This window comes from Tauraco erythrolophus, chromosome 11 (assembly GCF_009769465.1).
Source record: "Tauraco erythrolophus isolate bTauEry1 chromosome 11, bTauEry1.pri, whole genome shotgun sequence".
Lineage (NCBI taxonomy): Eukaryota > Metazoa > Chordata > Aves > Musophagiformes > Musophagidae > Tauraco > Tauraco erythrolophus.
Window position 1 is genome coordinate 25,215,580 of NC_141475.1, and position 27,287 is coordinate 25,242,866.

The 27,287-nt window shown below is 43.5% G+C and overlaps 1 protein-coding gene across 1 annotated transcript in view; it reads right to left on the minus strand.

Annotated features, from left to right (window-relative positions):
* The window catches only part of LOC104375131 (uncharacterized), a 198,639-nt gene that overhangs the window by 26,324 nt on the left and 145,028 nt on the right, over window positions 1–27,287 (minus strand). Inside the window, exons 9-23 of the mRNA XM_086618244.1 lie at window positions 26,435–26,557; window positions 23,823–23,960; window positions 21,600–21,722; window positions 20,903–21,025; window positions 19,732–19,890; window positions 17,034–17,165; window positions 14,780–14,908; window positions 14,298–14,426; window positions 13,349–13,483; window positions 12,228–12,362; window positions 11,656–11,781; window positions 10,414–10,545; window positions 9,381–9,509; window positions 7,635–7,766; window positions 4,485–4,613 (exon numbers count right to left, since the gene is read on the minus strand). Coding sequence (XP_086474370.1) covers window positions 4,485–4,613; window positions 7,635–7,766; window positions 9,381–9,509; window positions 10,414–10,545; window positions 11,656–11,781; window positions 12,228–12,362; window positions 13,349–13,483; window positions 14,298–14,426; window positions 14,780–14,908; window positions 17,034–17,165; window positions 19,732–19,890; window positions 20,903–21,025; window positions 21,600–21,722; window positions 23,823–23,960; window positions 26,435–26,557 — 1,974 coding nt within the window. The remainder of the gene's footprint in view (window positions 1–4,484; window positions 4,614–7,634; window positions 7,767–9,380; window positions 9,510–10,413; window positions 10,546–11,655; window positions 11,782–12,227; window positions 12,363–13,348; window positions 13,484–14,297; window positions 14,427–14,779; window positions 14,909–17,033; window positions 17,166–19,731; window positions 19,891–20,902; window positions 21,026–21,599; window positions 21,723–23,822; window positions 23,961–26,434; window positions 26,558–27,287) is intronic.

Genomic DNA, 27,287 nt, shown 5'->3' on the forward strand with positions numbered 1-27,287 from the left:
TCTTAGGATAATGATTAACTGTTGAAATCCCAAGAGAGAAGCCCGGTCAGCCTGTCCTGCAGTAGTGCTGATTTACACAGCAGTTCAGATGCAAACTTTGAGCCCTGCACTCCACAAGGGCCGTGCGTTGCTGTCATTAATGCATCAATTAATAAACACGCTGCAGAAAAAGGCCGAGACTCCTGTTGCCTCAAGTTTATGAGCTAATTGTGTGGCATTTTGGGATATTTGGTCAGATCAAGTAGCAAACTGGATAATTCTTCTGTTGACCTGATCCCATAACCGGACACGTGCCTTGGGTCATACATACCAGAGCAGCGGGGAACGAAATTAAACGAAATTACGGTGCAGTGAAGACAATCACAACCTTCAAAGCGGGAGCAGCAGATGCTTAGCACTTCACAGCAGTAAATCAGTTGTAACAATTGCCTTCCCAAATAGGGGCAGAGCAAGCCCGGTGCGGGACAGGGTGACCCGGCTCGCTCGGCATGGCGCTGTTCGCTCGTAACAGAGCTGCGAGCATGGATGTGAAGGCAGGCACACCTTGGCTCCTTTTGGGTTTGCTGGGTGGGCAGCTGGGCTGCCTGACATCAGGAGTCCATGGCCCAGGCTTCCTGCACATCAGATGTTAACATTTATTTGAAAAGAGCATTGATATATTTAGCTATTTATTACAAGAATTGGTTTTGGGGTGGGGTTTTGGGTTTTGTCGGGGTTTTTTTTGTTGTGGGTTGTTTTTTTTTTTTTTTCATTTGCCTGTTTAGCTGTAAGTGCATTAAAACCAAAGCCCTGCTGCAGTGGGTGATCACAGCAGGCATCTCTTCTGGAGAAGATACTGCTTACGTTGTCTGTGCTTTAATGGGATAGAGAAAGGACTTACAAAGTCGTTTTTTGCTATGATTCCTGCCTTTGTGCAGTCCAGGTATGCAGAGGCATTAATTGCTGCTTCAGTTCAGGAACAGCTAGAATTCCACATATGCCACAAGTACCTTCTCCCTGGGCACATAACCACTCAGATAGGTAAGATATCTAGAGGCGTTGCGAGTAGCATCACTCTCAAGGAACCACTGAAAAGGATTCATTTTCCTTTGGTAATGCCAGACCTTGTGAAGACCTGTATCACTGCTTTCAAGAAAATACAAAGGAAGCCTTTCCTAGGTTGTCCATGTGGATTGCAAACGTTTCCCTGTAGATTCTTTTCAGCCTTATTTGGAAACATTAACTATTTTGCAACTGAAACAGTTCTGCTCCTTTTGCAGCTCTTTTGAAAGAGTTACAAGAGTCACAAGGTTAATTTTTACAATGGACTGAGCAGAGCTGAAAGATGGAGCAGGCACGTACCCCTTTCAGAAATGTCTAATGTTCTTTCAGAAAGTGGTTTGATAGCTTCATTCTTACCCATTATTATTATTATATGTGACCATGTCACTACTGGAGAGGCAGCAGTACAACTGAATGATACCAGATGGAGATGAAGAACAGCTGATTGAAGCTGCCTCAGAGCAAAGCAGAACTGAGATGCTGATGGGCAGACAAAAGCATGAAGTCTTTTGGCTGAGGGCAGAGGTTCAGTCAACTCCCAAATGATTCACAGTAAAGTCTCACGAAATGGAAACCTGGAGCAACAGTATCTCCTGCTACTGGGTAGCTTAGAAACTGTCCTGTGCTGGTGGATGATGTTGATGTGGCTTTGGCTGTTACCTGTATTATTGACAGGCAATATGTGTAAGTACACACCAATTTGCACTGAATATTTACAAATATGGTCTGAGTCATCACACTGTCTTCACTCTTTACACTCTTTTCAGAGAACACTGGATCACATATAAGGTTCTTGGGTCATATCTCCAAAATATTCAAGTCCAGAGACTTGAAAAGTTTGCCTTGATTCAGTTAAAATTGAAATACAACTGAAGCATCACCCCTGCCCAAACACCATGTCACACTCAAGCACGACGTTTCTTTTCCCTTAGGTCGGCTGCCTCACTGGGGATGAACACTGGTTACTGGTCAAGTCATCGCAGCACGTCAGCTGGTAACACAAATGCTCGAAATGACAAATACAGGCTTGCTGGACCATAGTGACATAAATCCTCCAAGAGCTTTGTACAGTTGCTAGTGTGCATCGACAGAGGCAGAGCAAGCTGGATAAGCCTTAACTTCACCATAAAGACGGATACTACAAAATCCCAATGTTGAGACTCAGCAAGGGCTAAGATTATATTAAGAAAGCTAATAAATAATAAGAAGATATTTTTTTGTGGCAAATAAAGAACTGGAAAATGACCACTGAAGTGACATTTTGCAACAGGGACTGGCCTGTAAACCTATGAAGCCCTACTTCAGACTGAAGGTAGCAAATTAATGAAAAGGAAGAGCTGTACTTTGTTCCCGCTTGAAAAAAAGAAAACCAATCCCAAAAAAACCACAAAGGCAAATTTTGGGACTTCTGCAATTTCAGCGTGACTGTGGATCCCACGTTGCCACAATGCAAAATACCAGAAGCAACAACTGCAGGCTCCAAACACGTGCATTGTGTGGGGGTGATATTAATAATAATTATTAATATTAATCAAAATTAGATTTCGTAAGGTACTATCTTCTCCTGGGACTTTGAACTTAGAAAGCTGCAAAAGTTTCAGTTTCAACATTTCTGCGATGATGGAAAAGTCCTTCCCAGCCATGGGATGAAGCACCAGCAGTATGGGAGAAGTCCAAGGCAACTCAGCCGCACCGGGTCTCAATCTCTACGTTCTTGTCTGCAAAGCGCAGAAGCTTGGCCAACGTGGGTGGATTGCCAAGAGGACGGCAAAAAGCACATCCTCGCCAGAAGGAAACCCTGCCAGTCTCCAAGCCACTAAAAACAGAAGTGCTACAGCTCCTCACAGAAAAGGTGCCAAGAAGGTTCTACTGAGGGCAAACCACCCACTCGTTTTCCTTCGTCTTCATCTTTTGGAAGCAGCCAAACCATTCTGGCTGAAACTTTCTATGTGAAAAGGTAACAGGTCAGCTCGGAGCAAACGCCCTGCCTGCTTGGCAGAAAATATGTAGAAAACTGGGTCTTACAAAAACTGTACAGTCATGAACAGTAAGCGCTAAATTCTACTCTCTCCTCCACAATTTTCTTTCAGTAATTTGAAAAGATAAAAACGTGCAACATGACTGATTTGGAAGCTGAGAAGCGTTTGTTTGGGTTTTTTTTCCTGATAGACATCACGCAAGCTTCTCCATATTCTTCACACAAATTTTGGTGAAGGATATTTAGCCTCTTTGTCCACATTTTGATTCCTGCTGGAACGAACAGATTTACATCGCAACACAGATAACTGTATTGCTTTCCCAATAAATAATAATTTTAAAAAAGATAGACTTATGAAACCAGACTTCAGATAAATCATTTCAAAAAGAGACACAGTAAAGATACCATAAATTGAGGCACACTTTGCAGCCCAACCTTGAAAAGAGTATTTATTTTGTATAATAATTCTGGGTAAGAATGAGAGGGAAACAACAAGCAATATCTGAGCTCGTCAGTGGGATGCTTTGCTTTATTCCTGGTAAGGCTGTGAAGCACCTCCCTTCCCATGGGAGGGCAGCAGCTGCCTGCGAGTGCTGCTGCTTCCCTCTCTCATAGCTGTAACCCTACTTTCAGAAACGTGCTGATAAAGCTGCTTTCTAAGCAAAATTATTGTTACTCGGGTTTAATGATCATCGTTTGTAGAATCTTCAATCGTTTACACTTAAATAACTCCCAATTTCTGACTGACTACATGCTGTTCTGTTGTATTCAAGACTGTATTTTTTATGATCTGCACAATGATGCGTCAAGGCCAGGTTGGATGAGGCTTTGAGCAACCTGATCTAGGGAAGGTGTCTCTGCCCATGGCAGGGGCCATGGAACTAGATGATCTTTAAGGTCCCTTCCAACCCAAACCATTCTATGACTCTATGACAGCAACCTCCTTAGACAATGCCCCAGACTGACTAACATATCTAAGGAATCCAGTCCAACCTTTCCAACACATTACCAAATGATCAGGTAATTGAAGATGACCTGTTGGATTTGTTAAAGCTAAAGCATACATGTTCTTAAAAAGTTCCTTTGGGAAGATGCAAAGCTCCATGTTTTTCTCTAAAATGTTTCAGACATGCACTAGGAACAAGCAAGTCTCAGGCAGGTCAAATATCTTTCTGCTCAGTGTTACAATAGCAAGGCTCTGCTTATGAAGAGTCTTCGTAAAGATGTGATACAGCAGGGGTCTCAAGCATGTATCTAATTTTAATCATGGTAAAACATGTGCCCAATGCTAGGCACACACCAAAATGCTTTGCTGAGTTAGGATGGAAGTGCACGTTTCAGTATTGCCTTCTAATTAAGTCAAATGTTTTCTTTAGACCGGGTGCTGTAAATGGTAAAACCAGCCCTCTGCATAAAAAAAACCCATCTGCAGAAACTCGAAAGGGACCGGAGGGAGTGGCTGTACCTCTTTCACAGAAGGTTCCTGTCCAACCCGCCGCACAAGTACAGGCTCCGCTCACGTGGTCGCAGGCAGCTCCGTTCTGGCACTGGCAGCTGGACTCGCAGCTCGGGCCAAAGCTTCCCTCGGGGCATCCTGCAGTGGAGGAATCAAAACCAGATGATGGGTTAATTTTGAAGCAGATCAGGGATCAACGGGGAATTTTTAGATACATGGGAATTCTTACTATTTCCAGAAGAAGAATCGAGGCATAATTTAATGCCTTAAAACTCATGTGATTAAGTGTTCTCCTTGGGGTTCAGGTAATTTGGGCTGTTTTTATTAAGGTCTATTTTAGAAAAACGCCAGGGTGTTGAAAGACTAAATTCTGCACAGAAAACTGATACCATCCGATGGTTGCTAAGTCTGTGAATTCACAGGTTCTGCTTGCTGACACTTTGCACGCAGGTCTGGAGTTGCTTATGTGCACATCTCCTCTGGGACTTCATCAGCCAGGAGGAGGAAAGATCTCAGCTTCTGCGCCTCCTTTTGAGGCCCTATCCTCTGTTTTCCTGCAAATCCTCCTTGCCCAGAAAGCTGGAGAAAATATGAAATGTGGTGACTTCCTTGGGAAAGCTCCAAACTGAATGCTGCATATTTTACTTTCAGGCTCTGCTTTGAAAAATTCAAGTGAAAGCATTTCATCTGAGGGACAGATTAACAATTCCATTTCCACAGTAGTTAACATAAGGAGTTTTAAAAGATTTGCATGGTGCTTACTATCTGAAGAAAGAAAACAACACTCGAGAACGAAAATAATTTCTTCCAGGATTATAGGAAAATCAATTAAGAATAAGGCCAGTTGCCTAATTCACATTAGATATTTTGGACAGGCTGAAATAGAGAGATATACTTGGCTAAACACAGTATTACAGGGCCTCTACTCATGTTTGAAGGTCTTGTCAATTCCTCCCTAAATAAGTTACGCAGCTTATTGCCAAATCTCTTTTAGAAGTACAGGATTTTAGCATTTAAATCACCAAAGTATTTTCAGGCAATCTGGAATCACAGAAATTCAAAAACAACGAGGATCCTCAAAGACAACTCTACATGTGCTATAAAGTGATGAGTTTGGTGTGGCCTGTTTGGTGCTGGAGGTGGGCAGCGGTAGGAGCTGATGTGAACTTGGTTCAACTGGAGCCAACTCCTGGGTCTCTTATAGAGGCTATAGGTTGGGATGGGAGACAGAAGGATAGCAAGGGATCTGAAGTATTTCTCTGCTTTCGATCATCTGTGTCAGAAAATGGGCTGTTGTTTAAACGTGGAGATGTTTGAATGCATTTTTTGCACTTACAGTTGAAATTCAGACGCAGGGTTGAATTAGTGCAACATCCCTTTGCTTCACCTCCTATTCCCAAAGCTGCAGATCATCGTGCATCATGCCTCCTACGCTACTTCAGTGAGTAAATACACAGAAGTGCACTTGTGCCTTAAAAAGCTTGATCATCCTCAGTGTTTACTTTTCACTTGAAATTTCAGTGGAAAACAGCATTCCAGTGCAGAAATAGGTGTGGGGCTCTCAGCTGAGCTTTCTTCAAAGCTACGGCGTTTAGCCTGGAGCTGAGACTTTCAAGGTGATGGCAACGGGTCAGTACACTGCACAAATGATTTCTCAGTCCACGTCACAGAGAATCTGCCCCCTGCTCGTGCAGGCACGGGCTGCTGCAGCGCGTGCCGAGATACGTCCGCCCTGCTGGAGAGCCGGAGCCGCCTGCAAAGCCTTGGAGGGAGAGAGTCCGACCTGCAGCAAGAGGCCAGGGATGCCTCAGGAGCAGAGGAGCTCTCCAGGGAGAGAAAAGATCTCACCTCCAAGGCAGTATAAAAATTCAAGGAAGAATTATGGCTTTTATACTCTTGCACACACACACATATACATGCATTTTTTATACATATATATATATACATACACACACACAATATTAAAGTGGGGAAAAAAGCGAGGACTGAGATGAAACAGAAAACCCACAGACAGAACATGAGGCATTGCCAGATGTTTTGTCGGTGGCGATGGCTTCACTGATTACCTTGCCAGAGAAGATTACAGCCAGCTATTCGGCTACTTTCTGTCTGCAGAGATGCTGTTTCGAGAGAGGTCAAGAGCAAAAGAGAAGTGAAGCTGGCAGCTCTTTTTCTGGGACTTGGTCTTCCCAACTAACTGTCCTTGCATTCCCTCTGTGCCAACAGCAACAAGAGCTGTAAGATCAACTTTCCAGGGTTTTTGTCTTAGGTCAGCGTTTCAGATTAATCGTTTTGACATTTCTGTGTGACATCAGCAGTTAATTCTGCCTACGCTACTGGGACTCTGGTAGCTACATCCATGCTACTGTAAGATTGTTAAACTAACAGATTATTTACTTTCACAACATCAACATATATGCATAATAACAATAATAATAATAATAGCAGCTTAACTATGCAATTTATTGCCACAAGATGAAGTGGATATCCAATGCTTACACGGAGTCAAAAAGGGAATAGGCACATTAATTAGAAAAAAAATCAAGTTGTATTAAATATAGAGGTATTCCTTCAGTCTCAATAAGCTCCTGAGTGACAAATTGAAGAAACCTGGGGAAACATATCAGGAATTCTCTATATGCCTGTTTTATCCTCTTAAGGCATCTGCTATTGACCTCTGCTAGAGACAGACTAGTGGAGATCATGGGCCTTTGGTAAGGCCATTGTGTGTTTTTGTTGTTAACAAATAGAGGACCCTAAATCTTCCTGATTTTGCTTCTGTTGTGTGCATGTGAAGCATTTCTATATGCCTAGCCTTAAAAAAAGATTTATGAAGAAACAGTGCAGATCTAAAACCAGATAAATAAAACAGATATGGAAACTTTTATGCCACAAGCCAAACATACATCAATGCTATCACTCATATGAGGTTTAACATTAAAAATAGATGTTGAGTCCAAAATAAGTCTGAAAATAGCTTTTCTGGAATCCAAATTAGGGAAACTATCTAACTCCGATGAAACCCGAGAGCCCTGCGACGCGCTGGGCAGACCGGAGGCGGTACAGCCTGGAGGTGCTCCTGGAGGGAATTATCAGGAAAAACACAACTTCTGCTGCTCGGTTTTGCAAATTCCCTCTGTTGGCAAAGAGGCAACTTACTCCATTCGCAGTGTTTCCCAGTGAATCCCGGCTCACAGAAGCAGGAGCCGGTGACCGGATCGCAGCCACCGTCGCTGTTATTGCAGACACACGTGTTTTCGCAGCGCTGTCCCCAACGGCCGCTGTTGCAGGCTGCAACATAAAGCAGTATTTACATTGAGAATCAACTTCGAGCTCAGCTAACAGATTATTTTGCATCTAAATGAGAGAACAGAAAAGATGCAAAATGGCTCCTTAAGATTCAGGCGCTCTGGACTAAACTCTCAGCTGCAGCATGCAGCACAAATCAATGGAAATAAATACAATTTTTGCTGATTTATTTCATCTGAAAGTAGGAGTCCATAGGCAGATATTACACCATCCACATAAAGCTTAATCATTCGTAGTCAGTCCATATCCATCGATCCACAGCCACAAATGCGTAATTTTGTGGAAATAAAATATCAGCTATTGACTCACTTAGCAAAAAATCTGCATAACCAGAAGAGCTAATGGGTAAAACAAGACAGATTTGTGAGCAGCCACTATATGTTCCTCAAAATACTGGGAAATGCAACATGGACACAGGCAGAGAAAAGTCACAATCTTTGTTAATTTACTGCTTTCTCAAAATCCCCTAACACTGACATGATTATGACAACATATCACAGCATCTCCTTCTTCTCTTTAAAGGATAAAGATGAAAGTGCCAATTAGGGCAACAGAAACCTGGTTTTGGAGTTGGGCATCTGTTTCACGCCCAGTCTGCAACAGTTGGAAGAGCTGTCTTACTGAGACACCTCTGCAAAACAACTTCTCTCATATCTTATCCCAAATAGAAATAAAAGCTATTCTTTCCCGTGGTTTCTTAATTCTTTAGACAGCCTAGGGAATTATAGAAAGCTGTCTAAATAGCTCTACACAATAAAAACTGGTTTGATTTTTAAAGTACTGATATTGGTGGAAAATTCCGATTTGCCCAGAGTTTTCTTCAGCACCAAGCCTGAGAAGCCAGGTCCAAAACTTACTGCTGTCAACACTGGCAATTAATTTATATTATTTTATGTGTTTAAGTCCAAGTTGAGAAAGAGGTTTGTATTCTGTTGCCTTTTTGCAAAAGAGATTATAATTAATCAAGCAGAAAGGACGTGAAACAGGAGAAGGAATGAATCAAGAGAGATGGCTTAACATTCATATGGTGCTATCCAAAAGGGCAAATCTGCACTCTTGCACGGCCATCAATACGGAGAGCGATGCTAAAGTTAACAGACAGATGCTCTGCTCTTCCAGAGAACAGAATTTCTCTCAGCATTTATATTCACAAGTTAAGAAGTGACCCTAAGACACACGACTGTACATGCCACTCACTTGTTGAATAAATCTCCCCTAAACAAAATGAAAAATTGAGAATTAATCTTGAAACTAATCTGTGCTGAAAATGAAAGACAAAACTGTCTGTCAGTCAAAACGCTGACAGGACAGATGGTATTGGGCAAAGGGATCCATAGTGTTGAAATAAGAGCTTATATCAATACTTTGCGCTTCATCAGCCATCTATTTCAACACTTTGAACCTAGATAATTAAGGATTATAACCACCCAGGCTGTGCAAACCCATAAACACACAACTTCAGAAGCAGAAAGATTAGCAAAAGTATATTAAAAAACTGTAACAGACTAAGAACAAACAGAGCTGGCTCTTACACTCGCAGTTCAGTCCCTGGGAGATGCTGTGTGCCCTGTGGAGGGAACACAACGTTTGACTTACGGTGTTTGCAGTCGTGGCCAGTCCAGCCAGGGGGACACGTGCACTCTCCGGTGACGTGGTGACACTGAGCACTGCTGCTACAGCTGCACAGCAGCAGGCAATTCTCTCCATAGTGACCATCGGGGCAGGCTGAAAACAGATGAACAGACTGCAATTTCACCTAGATAATAACTCAGGCACGGATTAATCTCTTCAAACAGGACAGCAACAGCTTGCCCCCTAAAACAGACGTTAGCTGAATCCAGAAATCAAAACGGCAAAACAAAAGAAACATCTGTAATTTGTATACGAGGTGTCTGAGGCTGAGCCCTGTAAAGTGGGAATAGCTTGAGTGACTTTCGAGTACATCGCCTGCACATCGGGATCAATCAGTGGAGGAAAAAAATACTGCTGAGCAAACTTCCGCCAGAAGCAATTTTGTGACTAATAAAGAGAAAAAAATATGCCACCACTGAGGTCTTGCACGAAGCAGCGCTGTCCCTCAGAGTCTGTCTGTGCCAGCACGACAGCCATACTCAAGCAGTCTTTAATAGCCAGAGGCTGGATAAGGAGCCAGACCATGGTAGCACAGTCCAGTTACTTGAATATATTTCCATGGGCTCTGGTGGGTCTGCAGAGACAGCACTGATATCACTCCTTCATCCTCACTACTATTTAATCCTAAATTATACACGTCAAGGAGTGTTGCTCCAAACATAACCCAAGCGTGGTGCCTTACAGGCCAATTGGTCAGCGCCTCTTGCCAAGCAACCAGCATTACAATGTCAGTATCGTGGCTCTTACACGTTGTATTTCTAAGTATATATTGCCATAAATTAGGTCTAACAATAACATCCATTTCTGATGGTTTAGCTTGTCATCTGCCTTTATCTGTAATCTCCTCCTGTCAAATACAACCTGGAGAATTCCTGAAGCTGAAGGATACTTGTTCTTGGATCAGCGCGTCTAATGTAACAAACATCTCACAAAATTGCAAGAAGGTAAAAATAAAACTGACTTTCTGTTCAGGGAGAAGGTCAATGTGAGGACTTACGTGCAGAGCAGGACGTCCCAGTGTAGCCAGGGGGACAGTCGCAGGCTCCAGTTTCTCTGTTGCACTGGCCCCCGTTGGAGCAGGGCTCGCAGGAGGACTGGCAGTCTGCTCCCCACCAGCCAGCTGGGCAATCTAGGAAAAAAAGCCCACAAGATGCTCCCAATGCCATTTTCTGTTTCAAGGCAATTATAGACTTCTGTAGCTACCTTGAGCAATTTAAAAATAATATAGCAAATCTAAGCTGGATAAGGGATTGTTATATCATCTCTATACAGACATACAGCGCTTTCACAGTAAACCTTCTGAAAGAGTCAACACACCCCTGTACTGCAGCACTTGAGAACACATCTAAAGAGAGACCCAAAGGCTCTCTTCCAACTTCCATCACTGTGTGTTTGGTTTCTGATACAGTAACATCAGAAGTATTTGGACATATCTGAAAAATTAATTACTGCACTCAGTGAAGGAAATCTGCAGAGGATGGGATCTGCAGACAGATGCAGGAAGGAAGGGCCACTGTGGTATTTTTGGTGGACTGAGTCAGCGACAGGATGGTCATCCAGTCCAGAGGAATGGGAAGTGGAGCCCAGGTCTCCATTCAACTCCACCTCCTTCACCAGGTTCCTGCTCCGTGCAGCCTTGGGCCACGGGTCCAGGTTCGCGTTGAGCAGACGCTCCTCCAGCACGTAACAGCAAGAGCTCTGCAAGTGGTAGAGGAGCATCCTGTGGCCCCTTGGTAGTTCAGTGTCCCTGAGACTTTCTTCATCCCTTTACTTCATTACTCACAATAATGCTCTCCTTTTTGATTCCTCCCTCTGTTCCAGGTCCTTCACTTGCTGGTTCCACAATAGCTGTCTTTGGCCAAGGGCCTTCATCAGCTCCTGAGGCACGCTGTGGCATATGGCAGCACAGTTCCAAGCTCCACTCTGGGACTCGGAGCTGCTGCAATGCCCCCAGTATCTCTGCTCAACTTGTATAAATCCAGCCCGGCATGCAAATCACGATTATTAATTGGAGCGGAGAGATGGGTCAGGGTAACCGAATCACACTCCCTCCTTAACAAGCAATCCCACGTGGTGGATGTCATATGTCATATGTTCTGCACCAAGACTTATCCTTTAACCATCCTGCAGATGAAGCCTATTGCATTGCAGCAGTTTTGGTGAGAAAGAGAATAATTCCACCCCCTACTGAGTCCATCAGAGCAAGACACTCACTACCCTAACCCAGCACCAAACACACCTTGCTCACATGTAGCACCAGTCTTCCCAGCTGGGCAAAGACACTGCCCTGTCTTTGTATCACATGGTGCTCCTCCACAGCTGCACCTCTGCCTGCAGTTCACCCCAAAGCTCCCAGGCTGGCAAGCTGGTCAAAAGAAATCCAAAGGCACAATTAGTAAAACGAAGCATTTTGAAGACGGTAGGAGACACCATCAACAAGAATTTTAAACAAAGTTGTGCTGGTACAAAGTGATCTGTGTTAGCACCAGTGTCTCAGCAACCGGTTGTCTGTAATTAACTGCAATAGAGCTCTAGAACATCTGTGCCTGAAGCTTTAGAAGGAGCTGTAGTTACCCAGACAAACGTTAGTTTTAGTAACTGGCCTCAGCCTTGAGCCTCGACCTCTGCAAGCAGAGTGACACAGCAGTTGCCGGGCTCCAAATATCAGTTTGGCTTCAGTGGGGAACTGCCAACTTGTACCAACAACAAATGTACCATTTTATTTGCAACTTCTGTATCTGAACGCAAGTTTCTTGAGTAAGCTTTCCCAGCAAAGTGTACCTCCCAGGGAATCGTGCAGTGAGTACCTACACAAATGGCATTTTTCTCCATGAAACCCAGGTGGACATGGATGCTTGCAGACTCCCATCTCATGATCACACAACACATCAGGAGGACAGTTGCATCTCAGTTTGCAACCAGCCCCGTAAAATCCAGGTGTGCACTCTGGAAAATGCAAGTACAGACAGAACATGTATAAAAAAAAAGGAAGAGTTAAGAAAAATGAACAAAAGGCAGAAAAGAAATCGGCAGAAATTTGCAGAAAATCTATTATAATGTTCATTTTAGGCATCCTGATAACAAAGTATAAATACTTAATAAACACTTGCATGGACATTTCAAAGAAGCTACTGCTTAAATACAACCCAGAAACAGAGTGGCAGAATACTTCAGGATATATTCAATAACAGCCATTCCCAAATTACCCTTCTTATCTGCCTGTACCTTCTGCTGCTCTCTGCCTTGGTGTAAAGCCAGTGCTGGGTGAGGGATGTTCTCCCCCAGAACTAAGCACATCCCCAAGAACGCTAAAGATATTAAATATCATCACTATTATTCTTCATGAAACCCCTCAGAACTAGTGTCATAAACTCGACACGTTCCTGCCTGCCCAGGGAGGGATCTGAAGGGAAAATCTTTATTGCGTTACTCCATTACGGTCCGGAGGGGACGACAGACACACAAACGCGAATGTGGAATACTATTCACTTTGAACTACCCCCAAAAACTACAAAGAATAAGTTGAATTCAAAGACCTGCAAATCTGAAGGAAAAGTAGCGTTACTGAAACCATTTACAAATAATCCTGCTGCCACGAAACACAGTTTTTGTCACTTATTTACTGCCCGCGTGGACAAATGAAAGAATAAAAGTGAAAACTCCCACAGCTGTCATTATTTAGGGTTGTATTAGAATTTGGATTCTAGATTTCTGTTAAACTCCTGCATTCTTAAGCTGTGTTCCCCCGATGTCCCTCTAAGCCCTGCGACATCAGGCACTCATGGAGTTTGCTGTACAAAAAACTGCAGACAAAATAATTAGTAGAATATGAACATACCAGTAGCAGCAGCAGCTGAAGAAAGCAAATGGGAGGAAGAACAAGAAATAACGCTAGGACAAAGGAATACAGGGAATCTGGCTTTCTGTTGTACCTTTCTGACACTTTTTGCCGTGATAACCAGGCTTGCAGGTGCAAGTCCCATTCCTTGCGCTGCATTCCAGCGTGTGCTCTTTCACGCACTGACACTCCTCCGAGCAGCCAGCTCCGAAGGCCCACCTGGGACAGGCTGCAGCCAGATGAAAAGAATCATTAGCTCTGTAATTATGCATGAGTTATTTGAAATTGCACACTGCTGCAGAATGCAACCGCTGCAAAACATTCATTTCGCTCTCAGCAAATACATCCACATTCCTATGACAGTGCCTATTAATGTGTGGGTGTGTAAAATATAGTTTACATGAGTCCTACATTAAGTAATTCATTTCATTTCAGGCAATATGTGGTGAATGCAAGAACCAGAAATGTTTCCAAGCAAACAACTTAGTTAAGTTTCTGAATGAAAAAAATATTTGGGTACACTCCAAGAGAAAAGCTTTCATGAAAAAAAAAATAAGAAATCACACAACTATTTTTCAATCTTGCATAGATTTTATGAACAAAACCTGTGAGTGCAAAGAAAGTTGACCATCTATTTTGTGACATTTTTGTTTCAATTCTTTTTATTTCCATTTAACATTTTGCCCTCATCCTGCCCAGCCAGCCCTGCTCCTCAGTTCCCACTCCAAACGTACCAGCAGCCACTAACTAGCTCCAACCAGACTTTAACCTCACCAAGGACCCCAGTGTTAACTGCCCAACTCAACCCCACCTATCGTCCTCACCTTTGTGCATCAGTAAATCTCAGTCCTTATTGCACAAATTAACTGCTAGAGGAAAAGATTAATGAAGTTTCTCAGGCTTCCCAGCACGCATCAAAAGTCACGTCCTCCCACTACTCCCAGCTCATCGCAGAACCCAAAGCCTCCAAACGTGGAATGTTTTTAAGACCGTTAATTGTGTATGCATTAAATAAACAGATCTGAAAAACTATGGAGACTTACTAAGATGGCAGAAGCGCCCGTAGAGCCCGGGGTCACACAGACAGGCTCCGTAGAGTCGGTGGCAATGGCCGTTGTTGGCGCAGTTGCACGGTTTGTTACAGTTCTTCCCAAAGAATTCTTTCGGGCAGCCTTTTGAGGGCACAAACACAACAGGACATCAGCTCTTCAGTGTTGAAACATGAGCACCAAACCAGCTCTCTTTCAGCTGGCGCTACAGAAAAGACCACGCTGACTTTGTCGCTGACCTGGGGCTCCACGCAGCCCATCCTTACAAGGCTCTCGCTTTCCCTCAACCTTTGTCTTGCCTGTTATTTAAACAAAAGCCACATCAAGGCAAGCCACAGGGTGTTAGTAAAGGGAGAACATTCTCATACGAGCTCCTGAGATGTGCCACGCGCGATTAGATCTAGACAGAAACAAGGGGAAAGAAGCGGTGAGGTTCCAGGCACACCCTACACCCGGCAGGAGAAGGGGAGCCGTACCGTCTTCGCAGAGCTCGCCGTGCACGCCGGGCGGGCAGCGGCACTGCCCCGTGACGGGGTCGCAGGACCCTCCATTCTGGCACTTGCAAATGCTGGCACAGCCTCTGCCGTACGTCCCCGGGGAGCAAGCTGCGGAGAAAGCAGGGAAGATGAATGGGCCAAGAAATCCTTTCCTTCTGCTAGAAACGAAACAAAATAAAGACTCCAGTCACCGAAACTGAGAGAGGAAAGAGTCTCTTTAGTCACGTGGGCTCTAAACAAAATTGTGTTCTTTTTATATAAGGTAATGCACATCCATCTAATATTTACTAGATAATTTTATAAAGACACTGGAATTAACCAAGCTTACTTATGTGAAGTACTATGTGATGTATCCAAGTTCTCCCCCGCACATAGTCCCTCCAAGCAATGCATGGGACTCAGAAACACTGCCTATAAAGTATAAAGCTTAAAAATCAGAGCACAATTCTGAATATTTGAAGATAAGTTATTTTAAACATTATTTTTTTTCTCCCAAATACTATTATAAAAATAACGTCGTGTTTTTCTAACATACTCTCTGAAATTCCCCAGATGATCATGGCAGAAATGGATCTGTATCAGCATGGAATTCCTTCCTAAAACCCTCATCGCTCCAGTGCAAAACAAATTGTGAAATGAAGCCGTGCTCCACTGTTTGCAGCCTGAGTTAGCCGAGTAAATACAGTTGCTGGCGTCATCTGATTTAACTGACATTTTATCAATGTACATTAAGAAACTTGACATTTCACATCAACTTCCATTTGGTTTCTTTGGTGCGTTATTACAGAAATTTAGTTCCAGTTTTCTCAACTGTTTAGCTTATCCTAAACCCATGAACTATGCTGTATATTAAGAATGTGAGAGAAAACAGTGAAAGCACTCACATAGGGCTAACTCATACAGATTATATATCATATTTATCATTGTCAATGCCTACTTCATTGGATGGCACGTTTGGCTCAATAACACAGTCCCATTAAAGTTCCTTAAATTCCAGAGGTGAATTCCACCAGATTATACACATGGATATCTACTGTAAATACAGAGCAAAAATGTTATTTTTATTTATGAAGTGAACTAAAGAATTTGTATCCTGTCTTGAAATTTTTATAATCTATCCTGAACCACTAGAACATCATGAATAGAAGAAGAATATCCTAAGTCGAATTGTCTTAGGTAGATTAGAAATACTGTTTTAATCCTCCTATTTCCTATTCTCTCATCTGTCCCCTGTGTTTACAAGCCAAAACCACAATCAGTCTCCCAAAATAACTACAGGCAGACTGTTGATTTCAACCATTTGTTGTTTTTTCCATATTTCTGTCCTTGTGATGATGCCTCCTAAACAATCTTGATGGTGATTAACCTGAAGATTGCTGTCTACTGATGCTAAGTAATAATTCTTTATTGTCTCTTTGTCTAATCAGTGACAGCACAGACTTTGAGTATGATGGGCCATCATACCATACACCCAGAAATAGAGGGATTCAACCCAAACACGCAGGAGACCTGCAACAGACAAGTTTTGCCAAACTGCAGATGAAGAACGGTGTGCGGTACATCAAGAAATCACCACTCTTTCCAGTTGGTTTTGACAAATACTTCTGAATCAGAAAGATCTTCTGCCAGGAAGCAGGAATAAGGAGAGTAAAAAGTTATTACAAAGGGCACTGGCTGACTTGGTAAGAGAATTCTGAAAAATACAATTTCCAATATTAAAATTTAACCATCCCAAGATAAGGGAAAGCAAAAATCCAGGTTCGAGTTTACCAGCATAAGAAAAAAAAAAAAAAAAACGCAAAGTCTTGGGATGCTACAATGGAAAAAAATCAAGTTTAGTGTACATGTCCATCCAGATTGTCACACCACCTGCCAGGACAGACTTCTGAAAGTCAGCGAGGCAAGTTGTGGAACGAAGCATGGCAGGCAAACTCTGGCACTTTTTAGCAGCAGAGTGGATAGGAAGGAACACCAACAAAACGCTTAGGAGCGGTACTGCACTGTACCGCACCGGAGGGCAGGGACTTCGCTGTTTGAGAGCTCCTACAGCATCCCTTCCACTTTCTGTTTCACATATCATATTACAATAAAATTTTGATCTGCCTATGAGACAGCTGTGCTCCTTAGAGAGCTTTACAGATTAAAAGTCCAACAGGTTATTTCTATTTCCTACCTACCTGGGGCGTCACAGCAGGAGGACAAAGTCCCCACCTCTCACACACGCTGTACTCACTTTCGTTACAGATGACGCCGGTCCACCCCGGTGAGCAAACGCAGCCACTGCGTTCACCGTTACATCTGCCTCCGTTCAGACAATCCTCACAGCTCAAGCTACAGTCACTGCCAAAAGTGTTATCAAGGCAAACTGAAATCAAAAAAAATACAGAAGGTTTAATAAACACCCAAGCCAAACACTTCCACAAGCTCTTACCTATTGTTCCAAAACTGCAAGTGTAAAAAGGAACCTGCACAACACTGACAGTCTAAAAAAAAAAAGTATCCACGTTGTTAGCGTTAATATTGGTAGTGTTGTAAATATGACCGAGTCGTTCCAAAATACAGTCCCAAATGGAAATTCCCAAATTTTCCTCTTCAAATTTTAGAATCTAAATAAAAGGAAAGCTGGGATTTTAGCTGGAATTTATTCCCTTAACTGCTGTAATTCCCCATCGAAAAGCACTTCAAACTGCCTTTTAAGAGCAAATATTTTGCCACTTTGGAAAAAGTAGGTTTGCACTGAATGCTTGATAATACTGTACATAATCAAAAGTATTCCTTGGGAGAGAATCTTTTCCTTCCTTTTCTTTTTGTTATTCTGTTGCAGGAGGCGTACGCAGTACTATTTAAGTACAGTCAAGTGATATTCTTAACAGCATAGTTCAAGTGCTATTCTAAGAAAACAAAGCATAACATGCAGTTATCACTCCCTTTCTTCTTCATGAATATGAAAAGAAGGTTTAGTTTATATGAGAAACTTAATATGAGAACGCATTCCTCCCTCACCTTCCCCATCCTCCCCTTCTCCCTTGCACTCAAGTACAACTGCACGTACGTGCACCCTCATGGTCTCTCTTCGTGGGGTCTATTGAGAAAGGCATTGAAAAGAAATGTTACTCTCTGCTAAAATATCTCAGTGACATTAAGATCCTATCCACATGGTCAGTTTATTGCCTTCGAGGCTTTCTGGCTGTGGCTGGAGGCTTTTTGGAAGGGGATTTTGAACACCACCTGAAAGCGAGCTGGCAGATTATTTCAGCTAACAGTAAGTCAGCAGGCTGGGTGCTTTTCACCAGCAATTCTCTATGTTGAGGCCAGATTTCCTCTAGGTCTCAGCACCCAACTGTTCCTTTTTCTCAAGCTGAACAAATGCCCAAGCTTTCAGGGACATTCAGAATCCCAGTGCTCCCAGTTGGAACAGGTTAAAAAATTCATACTTCAGGAGAAGAATACAGATTACCATTAAAAATGTCACGCTTCTACATTACACAGTCATTCAATCTATAGAAAAAAAGGTAATGACTTGCAGCAGCTTATTGTTTAAAGTGATTTTTTTAATATTATAGATAAAAGCACAAAAATATGTCAAAAGTATATGGAATAAGTTAATATTTGGGAGGTAAAAGAGCTTACTAAACCATTAAAAGTTTCATTCCTCCATTACATTTCCTACAAATCCTCACATGCTGTGAAGCCTCACCTTTAGAAAAAGTGCTCAGCTATGACTGATAACACCCAAATTTATGTGGCTGAACATAAATAAAACATGCAAAAACTGGTCAATAAATATTTGATTGTGGTTTCTAGGCCTGATAATTTTGCCTGTGGTTATCTCATTTATCAGTTTCCCAATTGGTTATCAGTGTTGTTGAGTCTGGCTGGATGCTATGTGATTTGGGAGGTCTAAACAATTTTGCTCATAAAAATAAGTTAATTTTTTATTAAAGCCAAGACCAGTTCCTGATTTTTGCCTGTAGGGCACAGTCCTCAGATGAGTAATTAAAGCTCATATAAAAATCACAGGACATATATAACAAAAATAGGAAATCTCATTCCTCCCTGGTGACCCACCAGCATTTAACTGCACTCATCAGAAAGAAAGCAGAGGTTTTCAACTCATAATACTCTTCAAGTGGTGAAGTTTCTACCTTCAGGTGGAAAGACTGAAGCCATGCAAAGTGCAGATGTGGTGCAAAACTGCTTTGCACCCATTCCTGTGACCACATGTGCTCTGTTTGCCACACCAGTTGTGCCAAGCCCTTGGCCAGCCTGGCCTCTATGTGGATGGGTCTGTGCTTTTCCCAGAGAATATGCTCAAAGCATCAAAAGGAATGGGAATCTCCAGAGGTTTGTTTTTTTTCCACAAACAAGAATGCAAATTTCTTAAGCCAAACCTCCTCCAATTATTATAAAAGAGCTTGTAAACAGGCACACATGCCCCCACACTCCCCTTTCCTTGCTCTTAGGAGAAAGGGATGGTTTCCCAAGGGCTCGTTCTCAGTAGAGCAGCTTGGGTGGATTTTGTGCATTGCAGGAACCCACGCAGTCCTCTTGCTCCCGGCACGCACAGGATCTTTGTCTGTTGCCTCTGGGACTCTCTGCAGACACCCTGTTTTTCCAAGAAGCCTCCCATCCTTTGCTCACTGTGCTGCTCGCTTTTCCCATGCCTCCCTCCACATCCCTCCTTGCTGCATCCAGGCAAGGGGAGCCTTCCTGTTCCCCAAACATGTCCCATTTGGGATGGGACACATGGCAATGCCTCCTCCACACTGGCACGGAGGACAGGCGGAAAGCAGGATTAATGCTCATCCCTCCTCTGCTCCTCCCAATGGCTTAAGCCTCAACCAGTCTAGCTTCATTCTCGCCCCAAATCTTCTTTCCAAGACTATCCCCTCCTTCCCAGTGATGGCTGAAAGCCACACTTGTTCACTCACCGACCCTGTGCACCAGGGTGAGCTCTCCTCGTGGGTCTGCATCCTCGTAGAGCGAACCGAGCACGTAGCGAAGGAGCTGGGGGGGACCTCTGAACTGCAGCCCCGAGGTCCCGGCGAACCCCGCTGCCTCCTCCACATCCGTCTCCTCCCCACCTAGGGCTGACACACACAAACACGTGCCATCAGGACCTGGCCCTGAGTCTTCCTCCACGATGCTTTCCTCATTTACATTTTTTTTTTTTTTATTGTGCTGGTAGATTTTCCAGCTACACCCATGTGCAGTCTTGCACAGCAGTCACAGCTGATTCATCTTCTCATCAAAGAATCACAGAATCACAGAATGTTAGGGATTGGAAGGGACCTCAAAGGATATGTATTTATAAACAGAGTTTCTGCTATCCAAATAACAGAAAATAGAGGAAAAAAATAATTAAAAAAAAAATCTTTCCTTTTCCTTTCTTCTAAAAATAAACTCTGGTCCTGGAGAGTCAAAAAAAAAAAATTAAATGGGAAGTTTAATGTTCCTCACTCGAAGTTTGAGATTATTTTTAGTTAATGAATGTCATTACTTTAGGTCATTTTGGAGACGACAAATATAAAGTGAGGCTGGCTGTCCAATTTATTTTAAGAAAAACTAAAATTTGAGCCTGAAAATGATGGGAAATCAGTTGGCTTTCTTTTTGGAGTTGGTTAAAGTATCAAACTCTGCCCAAGGTTTAGCAGGTGCTAAACTTGGTTATAAAATTAAGTTGCTAGGCTAACCTCTGTACTGGTTACACTGGCAGAAATCCAGAAACACACCACTGACTTCAGTGGAAAACTTGCCTCACTTCATCAGAGCAGAATCTGGCTACCTTTTTTCCACTGGATGTTAAACTCCATCAAAAGGTGCAAGAAAACTGTCAAAATAATATTTTTTTTCTAAAGCATGAGGTTTAGGTTTTCAAACATGTCCGGAGGATTTAAGTGTTCATCTCCCATTAATCTTCGGCAAAACCCATTACTTGAGGATGAACTTGGGAACCACATGTTGCACGTAGCTCTACTCTGGCGACATGCACAGAGATGGCTCAAAGTTGGGCTCCCAGAATCTGTGAAAATCCCAGTTGAATTCACATTTTAAATCCGTGGGAAACACTTTAATGGCCTTCAGGATGTAAAAATAACTCACCGATGCAGGACCATCTGTTAACGCCGAGCCTGTAACCCTCCTTACAGGCACATTCGTACGACCCCAGAGAATTAACGCAGAAATGGTCGCAGTTGCCGTTATCAAGACGACATTCATCCACGTCTAGAAGACAGAGATATCAATGCTGATTAGGTACAAGTACCTCTGCTTGGAGAGTGCACTTTGTGCCTTAGCTGCATCTGAAAAATTACTCTGCGCATAAGAAAACCTGATTTTCTCAGTACTTTGGGGCTCTCCATTTCTCACCAGTATTGAAGATATTAAAACATTTCAGGGCACCACGGAACAGATTATTTCACCCATGTTTTTGTCTGAAGTGAAAAACAGCTGCTTTAAGCTGTTAAGCTCAGTTGATCCCTCGGTTATTTTGAGGGCTCTCCTTTTGTAGAAGTAGTCTTTAACACACAGCAATATACAGCATCCATGGAGAGAGGAGGAAAATTTCCTCTCTGCTGGCTCGTCTCCCACAGCCCCACTTGCCCACGCTGGATTATTACTGTATTCCAGTCTCACAAAGTGGAAATTATACATTTGCAAAACCTTACCAGCACAGCCGGCATACAGTCACCAATTCTCTTATTGGGGAAATGTCCCCAAAGCCCTAGGATGAGCTTTGACAGCATGTCTTCTACTCAGTGTTGTGCTTAGACCAAGCCACCGGTACCACAGGACTCACCGTCGCAGGCGCAGCCGTCGGCGTTCAGCTGGAATCCCGCTTTGCAGGCGCACTCGTAGCCGCCCGCGTAGTTGATGCAGAACTGGGAGCAGCAGGACTCTCCGCTCTCGCACTCGTCCAGCTCTGCAAGGAAGGGGCAGCTCGTTCAGCCCTTGGACACGCTCTGAGCTGCTGCTGCAGTTTTGCTCAGCAGCAACTATGCTTTTTTCATAAAACATTGAATCCTGACAGTGGCTGTCTTCTAACTTCTCCCACAGCACCCACCACAACTTCTCTTCTGTGGGAGAAGTTAGAAGACAGCCACTGTCGTCTTTCCCATTTCCAGGGAGAGGAATGTTTTCTGCAAGTCTTAGCTACCACGAGGTGATTGACAAAACAGACAACAACCGGGTCTCACCAGCCCACAGATATCATCTATTTAACAGGAATCTATATTTAACCGTTTGCACTTTTGTACCTTCAACCTTTTTCCATGCAAAACACCAGCGAAACAAAGTGTTTGCTGAGCATCAGCAGCCTGCTAGGTGCAATTGTAGTTTTTTGACAACTAATTGCCCGTTGCCTTCTCCTGCCCTGTGTCCATCCGGAAATTGGTATCATCGACACCACCGTTCCGGTGATTAGATACGAGAATCTAGCTGTCATCTTTTCCCTGCAGGCTCCCAGCTGATGTCAGCCCTTGCAGCCTGCCGAGCAGGTTGGTGGCCGTTCCAGGGCCACCTTGTCAACGCTGAGTCTGCAAAATGCTTTTGAACGTTACCCCGGCGAGCAGCCGCGGATGGGAAAGGTCAGTGTCTCAATTAACCTTGGAAGGAGTACCAACGTTATTAGGAAACACCGGCAGGAGAAAGAGGAGAAAGAAAATGTAATTAATCAATCGAGGTGAGGGGGTCAGCACGAAAATGATTAATGCAGGTTATTTGGACACAGAGCGTTTTCCAGAAATGTCACAAGCCGAGCTCCTCTGCGGTACGTCAGACCATGTCTTGCTCTGGGGTCTAGCAACAGCACCTTGTCTGTCTAGGAATGTGAAATGTGCATCCAACAAACAGGAGATTTTTGCTGTTAAGAGCAGCTACTCATGTCCTCAGCCTTGACAAACCCTTCCCCTGGGCTCTCGCTTCCCTCGCTATGGTCAGAGTAACCACTTCCCTCTGAAATCTCCATCAGCAGGTCATGGAGCCGGGCCGTGGGCAGGAGGCTGCTCTGCCTCCTCTCATCCCTACACAAACCAGACTGCGTAACCCAGCCCACTGCTGCGGGGCTCGGGGTCCAAATCCGCCTCCCTGACCTGCTTTTCTTTTGCTTTTTAAGCTCCAGCACCAGCTGCCCTTGCAGACCTCGGTGCTTCCCTCCTCCACTGCTCCTTCCTCTCGCCTGCACTTGGCTTTTTGTGCTGCAAGACTCTTCTTGTCTGTAACGCCTCTCACGTTCACCGGAGCTCCCTCTCTCTGCTTCTCTTCATGACTTACTATACTGCTCTGTGATGTTTGCTCTTTTCTTTTTTTTCTCCTTTCTTTTTTTCCCTCCTCTTCTTGGCTATTCTTTAAAATTTTAATGGCATAGTGACAGCAAGTCTAAATCAGAATGAGATACAGTTTGCATAGCAAAGGCTGTAAACAAAAACGAAAAAAAAAAAAATCACATCATAAAACCATTTAAAACATGAAGGAACTTTGAAATAAAAACAAATCTAACTCTATTGCTTTCACTTCCTAAGTGAGACTTCTCACAGCCAGAAGTGCAATCTCATCACTGAGAAAATCTGATGGAAATACAGCAAATTCCATAATGCAAAGTGGAGTTTGCACATGAAGCGCTTCAGAACGGCAGTGCTACCGCTCCCGGACAGAGCCGATCCTCTTCTCCGACACCAGCTGAGGAAGGGAAGGGAAGGGAAGGGAAAAAAGTCAGGCAAGTGATGCTTGGGGTGGACACAATGAGATACGGCACCTGGTGATGCACCGAAGTGTCATCTTCCATTTGGGAGGCAGAACTCCTTCCCCTCGGTAATTAATAATCCCAGCAAGCACGCAGAGCAAGGCAAGCCGGAGCAGCGGCTGAGGAAGCGCCAGAGGACAGCACTAATTAAAACTTGCAGAAGAAGGGCAGGGGATGGGAAGGTGTTTCCTCGAGCATCATCTCTCCTGCCGGCTGCCCTGGCAGAGATCCGCCACACCTCCTCCCTGCTCCCGCGGAGACGCAGCGCTCGCCGCCAATTACCTGCGCAGGTTTTGCCGTCGGAGCCGAGGCGATAGCCGTCGCGGCAGGAGCAGCGCGGCCCCGCAGCCGTGTGCTCGCAGCGGTGAGAGCAGCCGCCGTTGTTGTCCTGGCAGCTATCGACAATCTCCATTTCGATGCCTTGCGGAGAAAGAAATCAAAAGGATGTTAAAAAGCGAGCACGGGGGAGAGGCGCTGGAGAATCAGCCTTCTGCAAAAAAGCATCCATAAGTCAACTGCTGTAGCAGGAAATATAAACTCAGCTCCCACACACATCCCAGAAGAGCATGTTTTGGAGTCACTGAACTCCAGGTATTCGTCTCCTTGTGTCATAACAGTGGATGCTCTCAACTTTGGTAACGTGACACCGGCTCACCGTTTCAGCAGTCTGTCTGCTACAGAAGCGTTCATGGGTTTCCTGAGATTTATGCTTTGTTTGAACCCAACAGTGAGTTCTGCCCTTGCTCCAAAGGAGGAAAGGGACCATCTGAGGAGCCCAGGTGATTCGTCTCAACCCAGACTGCTAATGTTTTCCAAAAAGCAGCTTTTAGTTTTGTAAGTGAATGGGAAAGAGTTGGGTTCTGAAACACCCACCGAACACAAATGCCTTAAAATTTTCATAGTGGAGTCCTGTTGCTGAGCCTGACACCTAATCACAAAGGAAAACAATCCGCAGGTTTTGACCCGTGGATATCCCTTCGAGGGGGAACGTGGCAGCTCCTCTGAGACTTTGTCCCCCTACAATTAAGACAGGGTGGCGGTATGATGTCATCGCCAGCCCCCTTCTCCCCGACAGACCACCCCACCCTCCCATGCTCGGCTGTGATGGACAGTCCTCACAATATTTTGGCCAGGTCCAGTAGAAACCCTCATAAAGGAACATCTGTCCATCTCTTTCCCACCAAGATACTTCAATAAACAATTTTTTCAGGATAGAAAGAAAATAGAAGATCAGTTATAAAGTTTCTCTTGAAGAATTAGCTAGGTTGTCTTGTTACAGAGCTATTTAGAGAGAAATTAACTTCCCATCCTATGTAAGAGAACTGAGAAACACCCTCCCTGAAGGGAGCCATTCGTACTTCCAGAAACAGAGCGGTGGCCATCAGAGCTGGTGCAGAAGGACGGCCTTTCCCCACTGCCACAACTCACGGACACATCTGTGTGGGTGGCTCTGATCCCTTTTTGTGCCCCCAGGGAACAACGTGCCCAGTGTGTTAAGCTGGGATTTAGGAAACCCAGCGATCAAATGTGGAATCTGACTTTATACACTATCTCCATTATTTACTTTGTCTCAGTTCTTCATCAGTAAAACTGGAATAACAGCTCTTCCCCACGCCACTGGGGAAATGAGAGAATAAACAAAGATTGCAAATTGCTCAAACACTGAGATAATCCCAACCATAAATATATGCAGACTGTTTTTATTTTTATTGTTTGCTCCGTAATACTGTACATAAGGCACAGAGAATCGCCATCCCCTGAGATTTGCTGAACGCCCAGAAAAATTATTATCAGAAAATCACAATGAAATCTAAGTGGTCTAAACCACTTTTTTATCCACATAACAGATCTTTTCGTGTCTATATGTTAATTGGATTTCCTCCGCCATAGCACTACTTACAGCTCCCCATCACCTATGAAATAATTCCCCAGGATGTCTCTCACATAATTGGTTTTTGTTTTTAATGTATGTTAATGCTTTGAAACTGATTTTCATCCTTATTAAGTATTTTTTTTTACACACACATTCTTAAAGAAAGCATTCATTCTCTGGCATGCAGCATATTTGCCTAAGGAAATTCTGCTGAAAGTTCTTGCACAGTATTATTAGATTGAAGGATCCTTGCCCACCTCTTTGCTAAAACAGGTCATGCTTTTGTCTGCATTCCAGTGAGCTTACGTTAGGCCCATAATAACACCAACTCTTCCACATCACCTCCTTTATTAATCTAAATTTGCCCTCAAGGACTGCCCAGGGATCACCTATCAACTAACAGCGCTGGGAGTCAGTCCCCTTCTTAAAAAAAAGCAGTGTTGATAAAGAAACCCTGCTGGCAAAAGGTAAGTATGTGAGGGAAGACAACAAGGCTCAGCATCGTTTTAGTTTGGGAAATTTTAGTCGTACAAATATTTTTTTCATCTCTAATCTTTCTTTTTTCCCTTTTCTTAAAGCATGTACTTAATAGTGCCAATAATCTCAGGAGAAATATAAGTAAACCTAGACAGAGAAAGACAAGAGCAGAACGTATCGTGTTGGTTTTCTCTTGCATCAGATCCCAGCATATAAGAAAACTGGGAGAAGGAGGGCAGGAATTAATATGTTTCATAGAATAGCAATATTTTTGGTAGCCCTGCTACAGAATTCACCAGACTCTGAAGATAAACCAATAGGGCTATTGGCTCTTTGAAATGCGGTAATGAAAGTCTGTGAACACAGGCTTAGGAATGTATCAATTTGCAAAACCAGCAGCAGCAGATGAAGAAAATAGCATTAAGCTTGAGCTTTTGCATACATTTATTTTGCTGGGAGTGCTAATCCAACCGAATTAAAAATGAAGCGTGGCAGTTTGCAGATAAGATAGCCTGAAATGCACAGCTGTAAAAGCGTCACTTACGGTAGCACTGCTTTCCATCAGCCCCCAGCTCGAAGCCGGGATTACAGACACAGGTGAAGGATCCCAGAGTGTTCACACAACGATGAGCACACCTTGCTCTCCCTTCTGCACACTCATCAATGTCTATGAAACAGAGAGAAAGGCACGGACATTCATTTGCATATTAAAATAAAAAAATAATACTGCTCTACATGCACACAGGTGTATTTCCAAATACACACTGAAAAGAGCATCCTGATGTTACTCTACAAACGACAGCATCTGATGAATGTAGGAACACTGAACTCACAACATTATTCTCCAAAATAATCTGTTTTTCCAAACACTGCTGACCTTGAACCTTTCAACATGAATATTTACAATATCAGACATCATATTTACAGTATCAGCCAAAGTAGCCTGTTTATTATTCCTATAACAAGACCAACAGCAAAAGAAGCCACATGAAAAACTCAGAAAAAACGTCCTGTCTCCCAGTACACTAAAATTATCACTAGGTCCTCACAGTCATTATATTTAAATTAATGGTGCAGGAAATATCTGATTATTTCCTGATTTTCAAATTATTAGAAAAAAGCAGTGGCTGGGTCTCAACAGGTACAATGGAAACAGATCCTCTCTGTCCCATCCCTGAATCCTGCAACTTCTTCTGCAGAAGTCCAGCGTGGAGGCACCTGCTGTAATCAGAGGAGCTTCACCTCCCCCATAAGAAAAGAAAAAAGGGTGAAGAGCTGTAGGTGAGGATACTGATCTTCACCCAGTCCTCTGTCAAACAGTCTGCTCCTCAGCTTTACACTCACTAGTCTGTATTTTGGAGTTCAATGTCACCAAAGCCACTCATCTTCCTAAAAAT